The sequence below is a fragment of the Gymnodraco acuticeps genome, unplaced genomic scaffold (genome assembly GCF_902827175.1).
Source record: "Gymnodraco acuticeps unplaced genomic scaffold, fGymAcu1.1, whole genome shotgun sequence".
NCBI classification, from domain to species: domain Eukaryota; kingdom Metazoa; phylum Chordata; class Actinopteri; order Perciformes; family Bathydraconidae; genus Gymnodraco; species Gymnodraco acuticeps.
The window spans coordinates 3,966,463-3,972,848 of NW_022990238.1; the positions used below are offsets into that span (position 1 = coordinate 3,966,463).

At 41.4% G+C, this 6,386-nt stretch overlaps 1 protein-coding gene across 1 annotated transcript in view; it reads right to left on the reverse strand.

Moving 5' to 3' along the window:
* Positions 1-5,392, reverse strand: part of LOC117548550 (brain-specific angiogenesis inhibitor 1-associated protein 2-like) — a 55,053-nt gene extending 49,661 nt beyond the window's left edge. The window contains 1 exon segment of the mRNA XM_034219916.1: positions 4,819-5,392. Within this exon segment, the coding sequence (XP_034075807.1) occupies positions 4,819-4,890 (72 nt within the window). The 5' untranslated portion in view covers positions 4,891-5,392.
* Between the last annotated feature and the right edge of the window lie 994 nt (positions 5,393-6,386).

The following is a 6,386-nucleotide window of genomic DNA, read 5'->3' on the forward strand; positions in this document are numbered from 1 at the left end:
ACTGATTCTGCACTTCATACTAGAACAATGTGTCATTTTGCATCCTATTAGCAGCAGTCTTCCATGACCATATATGCTCATTATTGCCAATCCTGTTAATAGAATGTCAAATATTGAGAATTAAACAAGTGTGATATTGAGAGTATGTAACACTTAAAAAAATACAGTATGCTGTGAAAGACTGCTGCTTTTCATCTAGGAGATATGATGGCACTGGCAGTCAAATTGAACCCATCCCTTTAAATATGAAAACATACTCAAGATAACTGCCTGTTCACTTTGAGGTTAGTAAAGAGAGCACAATTGGCAAGGCAGTGACTGGGGATGACACTCTCTGTGATCTCTTAGCTTCTGCCACAAGGTCAGGTCCCTGTGGAAGAAGGACTGTCACTCCACTGGCTGTCAGGACTTTGCCGGGGTCTTTCCCCCCAAAGATAAAGCCCCACTGCCTGGCTCCTATTGAAAAAGCAAGGAATCAGGATTCTGTCACCTACAGTGAGTGTATATATATATATATATATATATATATATATATATATATACCCACATTAGTAGATGTAAACACTTGGATGAACCCCGGCGGAGCATGGCCTTACATTCACAATGAAAAGGATACACTGTAGGTTGTGTGACCAATTCAGGACAGAAATAGCCACCTGAAATATTTTTGTTCCCTTGTTGGCTCTAAAAGAAGCCCTAGCCAGTCTCTGCTCATCTGACCTCCTTTCTGATAGATGTCTATTCCCTGTGGGAGAATGAGCAGCTACCAACTACCCATTCTACTGGCCACAGATCTGTGAGGGACGTTACAGCTGGTATCAGTATCAGTATGCTACAATCAAAACAGAAACCTGAGATCACTAAACACAGGAGTGGACCCCTATAACATGTTGATAAATGAATCCGTGATTGGAAAACCCATTGATCAGCTACAATTTCATAATCAATTTCCAAGCATTGTTAGGTGAAAAATGACAAATCTCAATGTTGAATCCAATGATCTCATTCTATTTGTTTAACATCATTGCAAATGTGAAAAAATAAGCCTATTGAAGACCTCATTTGGGGAATTTGTTTAGTTTTCGGCCATTTCAAAGATAAAATAATACATCTACCAAGATGAAATCCCAAAGCCAAGATATCCAATACATTTTAAAACTAAGAAACGCTTTCCCAGTAACCATACTGAGACTTAAAGGTGGGGTAGGTAATTTTGGAGAAAGCAGCTCTAGTGCGCTAGAATTTGAAAATACACAAATCTGCCACTTCCTTACAGAGCCCCTCCTCCAACACACACGAACGCGCACATGACCAATGAGGGCACGAGATAAGTTTGTGCACGAGATGGAAGGCTGACAGGCAGGTTGGCCATCCAGTTATTTTAGCTGGCCGGCTAAAATGATTGGTCGTGCTTTTTACAGTACTACGGCTTCCACAGATGACATTTTTGTATGTTTTTTTTTGTCAAAGCACTTACGATATTCATTGCTATCGGGATGTCAGGGGTGCCGTAAGGGGGTGAAAAGTTAGGACGATTCTAAGGGCCCGTGACTGACAGGGGCCCCAAAATGTTTAGAACATTAAGAAAAAATGTTTAAGTAACCTTTCATCAATCCTCAATAATTAACATTAATAGAACGTTATATTGATAAATTACTCACTAAACTTACGATTCATTTAACTTATTTTCTTCCAAAAGTTAATTACCCAAAGCCTCAGTACACCCCCTTCTATTTACATGTAATGGTTTGGTCCTGCCTCCAAACGCAGTGCGGCACCGGCACTTGCAGAGAGTGAAAGCATGTGAGGAGGGATGCTAGTACTTAGCCTACGTAAGTGTGTTGTACCATGTTTCAACGACCAACAAAGTCAGGCTCTAATAAAAGAAGAGAAAGGAGAGAAAGACAAGAGGGACTAAAGGGCGACAGTATGTCACCCAGTTTTTCACAAGAAAAGGTGGGTGTGGTCCATGAGTGGTGGAAATTAGTCTGTTAGCTAATGTTTTTTTGTTTACTAAGCTGACATTAAGTACTGCTAATATCTTTACAGAAAATTCAGAGGTCTTTCATTTCACTGCTCTTTTATCTGACATTTAAAAGGTATGGTAGGTAATTCACTTCAGAAACACTTTTTGTTATATCCCATGAAATGCTCTTAACATCCCGATAGCAATGAATATATTAAATGCTTTGACAACAAATACATACACAAATGTCATATGTGGAAGCTGTGGCGCTGTAAAAAGCACGACCAATCATCTGAGCCGGCCCGGCTAAAATAACTGGATGGCCTACCTGCCTGTCAGCATTCCATCTGTGCACAAACTTATCTCGTGCCCTCATTGGTCATGTGCGCGTTCGTGTGTGTTGGAGGAGGGGCTCTGTGAGGAAGTCTGATGCCCCGGCCACACGAGGACGAAAACGGTCGTTTGCGTTACTGTTTAGTGTCATATAGACCGTTAGGCCACACGAGGATGACCGAATACGGCACTAAACGACTGCGTAAACAATAACGGGTCCCAAGGTGGATAGAACGGCATACGCAACGCTCTGGGGGGTCCAACGGCTCCGTGTGTACGCCCTGCATACGATCATTTTCTGATAATGATGAGGCAATAGCCCCGCCTCTCCCCACCTCTGCTGCTCACCCCCGCGTCAAAGTAAACTGCACACTGAATTCAGATTATTTATCTTTCTCTCGATATGGACCTAAACGCGAGTGAAGTCTAGTCTGACAGGACGGAGACACGCAGCTCTGCTCACCTGCAGCTCCTCCCGCTGTGATGCGGCGGTGAACGGAGTAAAACACACATTTCAAGTCAGATCATCACCCTTAGCTATTTTAATTACCTCTCAAACTACCTAAACTAGATATAAATATGTTTATTTTTACTGTCGGCCGGGTCACTCATTACTGGATCAGCTGCTGCATGAAACAGACACTGGCGCTGTCTGAAGAGAGGGAGGAAAAAGAGAGGCTCCGTGTATTTTATTATTATAATATATAGATTCGTTATTCATTTGTTTTAAAGCTCAATAAATAACAAAGAAGACCTTTGACCGGCACTTTTATAATTTTGTCGGAAGATTTAAACTTTAATACACGTTGACTGGCGAAAAACTCTGCCCGGTTCCCTCGGCCCCCACCGCGGAGAATAAACAGAAGGGCAACCATGACAACCATGCTTCTTCGCTGCTTTTGTGGAGGAAGTTACAGCGCCACGTGATTGATTGATTGATTGAAAAGTTTATTAACAGCTTGTATATTGGGTACAGTACAGTACAGGCTCCTGCATATGTACTGCAGCTTCTCCAGCGGTTGGAGCTAAACGGAGCTGTCTCGTGTGGACAGACACTATCCGGATGACTATTGCGTGTGGACGGAAGCTTTTTTGCGATTGCGTTTGCGTTAATCCTATGCGTTTAGCCGTTTTCGTCCTCGTGTGGCCGGGGCATGAAGGAAGGGGCAGATTTTTTTCGGTTGTGTACTTTCAAATTCTAGCGCACTCGAGCTGGTTTCTCCATTCTTACCTCCCTAACCTTTAATAAATGCAGGCACATTTTTAGCACCTATTCATACTAAATCAGTTGTCCCTCCCCCTGGTGCCAGGACCAATAGATCCATCTTTAGGCTCAGCAGCCCTGTCCCCCCATAATGCTGAACCTGAACCAGCTTTTCTCCCAACTGAAGGAGGTGAGCAGCATTGTGTTGAATGACATGCCACTTAACATATCTGAAGGGAGACTGGAATACAAAATATATATATATATATATATATATAACAAAAGGCTAACATCTAATTTAAATTATACATTTCAAACACAGTATTTTCCCACACAGCCAATGATCTATATAAAACAAAAAACTGCTTTTAGTCTATTAAGGATGATGGACAGTTTGAAGCATTGAGTGATCAGTCTGTATTAGGTAAACAAAATGTTAATCACCGACATTTTGGTTATGATATTAATACTAATGTTATTATATTAAAGCAGGGGTGGGGAACCTCCGGCCCCCGGGCCACATACGGATCGCTAGACCATTTGGTACGGCCCTCGAGGTAATTTATAAACAAAGTGGCCTGTGCCTATAGGTGGGGCCCGATGTGATATATTTTCATGGGGCCCAAAATCCCTGGCGGCGCCCCTGCGGGATGTTAAGAGCATTCCATGGAATATAACAAAAAGTGTATCTCGAGCCGGTTTCTTAAACTTACCTACCCCACCTTTAACTTGTAAATTCAAAGTGCACACAGGTTTTAGGCAGAACCGGTTTGAGTGTTGAAATCCCTGTGGGGCAAATGTTTACTTGTTGCAACAGATAAGCCCAGCCTTCTCTGCCCGTCAAACACTGGCTTCTGGAATGCATCATGTCCTCATTTCAGGATGGAAACTAGGCTATAGAAATCCACTGGTGTCTTAGGAAAAGCCTCAACTGGTATCAGAGAAGAAGGTGGACTGAACAATAGGCCTACATGTAGGAAAAACTGATCAAGTGACTTTGGTTTTGTAAGCTACAGGTCATTTTTAACTGAGGTGATGCCTTGATTATCAAACCTGCAGAAATATGTGGAGGTGGAAGACCATATAATGTATAAATAAAGTGGAAAACAGACCATTTTGCTAAACTAATCCAAATAATATCACCCAACTGATCCACTGCGCCTCTCCCCTAAAGGGATTATCGAAGACTTTGGCTTGCGTCTTGACCAATAGAAATATGTCGGATTAATGGTGGAATTGCACTGTGTGTCTGACATATTTAATCAAATTATCTATGTTGGCTACCCCAAAACTTTATTCATTAGTTGAACCTTACCTTATAGACATTTTCCGTCATGCGGTGAACCTCGTCGGTGCGAGACATCGTGAAATCTTCAGCCAGGACCATAAACGTTTCTTTTTCCTTCTTACGTGTATCCGATTAAAAATGAGGGAAAGGGTAAATTCACGAGTTGGATTTAACAATAGGCGAGGCAACGCGCCCGTGAGAGTGAGAAGAAACAGCGCTTCCGAAACCCCACTCCAACTAAACACACCTTCCCTCTCCACAGCTGACAGCCCGCTGCTGCCTTCAGGAACTCCACGACAGATGAGCTTTTCGCCCTCTGAGATGAGCAGCAGAAGGCTTGAGAAATAAACTCGGAAATACAATGATGCTAAAAAGGGGCATATTTATAAATTAAAGGTCTTTTTATGTGTCATATAAAATGCCATACCTAATTGAAAACAAACGATTCACCAGTGCTAGGCTGGACTGGATGTAGTCTTATTCAGAAATGTTGTACGCTAATTTTACAAAAACTAAATTAGTGTTGGCTAAAAATTAAAAGAGACTGTCAGTAAATTTGTGTTTCTATGTTGACGAGGCTTCCATACTACTCGAATGTGCACTCCGCTCAAACCCTTATCAAACATTTCCCACAGTATTAGAATGCAGCACCACCTTATTAGAGTGCACGCCCCCATAACTCTCTACCAATCGAGCTCTACCATTACTATAGTATACACAAGCAAAAATGCTCATAGCACATGTCACAGTTAAAAGAAGTCTCTGCCCTGTAAAAGTATACCTAATATATTCCGAGTTTGATATGCCTATTTATGTTACCAATCCTATTGTGTGATTAAGATTAGTTTAAAGACACAGTTCTCTAAAGTGTACATCCATTTAAAGCAATTATGCCATGGTAGTGCATCACTTGGAAATGGCTGCTCTAAATAAATCATATTGAGCCAAAAACACTGATTAACAGTATGGCTCCTGCCCACCAGTGTTCCATGTCCATATCAGCGTAGTGCCTTTTGTTGTTTAATGCTTATGCCCATCAGAGCATTTCAGCACACTCTTGCTGCCATTTCATTAATCTTCAAATAATGTGCAGTAGAGGAACTGCTGTCCCAATGAAGGTTTTCTTATTTGCATTTACAAAATAACATTTTATGTATACAACTGCATTGAAAGTCTGTGAGCGAGACATACTCTTGACTGTTTTCAGTTACACCACAGGTGATGTTTTTCTCACAGTGGGTAATTTGTGTTAGTTTCATTGTACATGCTAATTAGAGTCTAAGTGCCCACTTAGTGTGGGATTGTAAATACTATTACTGGCTTTCTTGTCTCAACATCTCCCACATATCAGCAACATGAGCTGTATACTTTTGTTGTCAATAACCATGCACACTTCACTGATGGGAGGTGAATGAACACACCTGTTTTGTTGGGCAAAAAGAAAATCTAGGAGGTAGTGCCCCCCTCTGGAGAAACAATGAAACACAATCTAGAGTTGTGAATCAAATGCTATGATATAACATGTCTGTTAGAGCCACAGAACCTTACTTGTTTGCAGTTATAAAAGATAAAATGATAAGAAATTGAAGAAAACA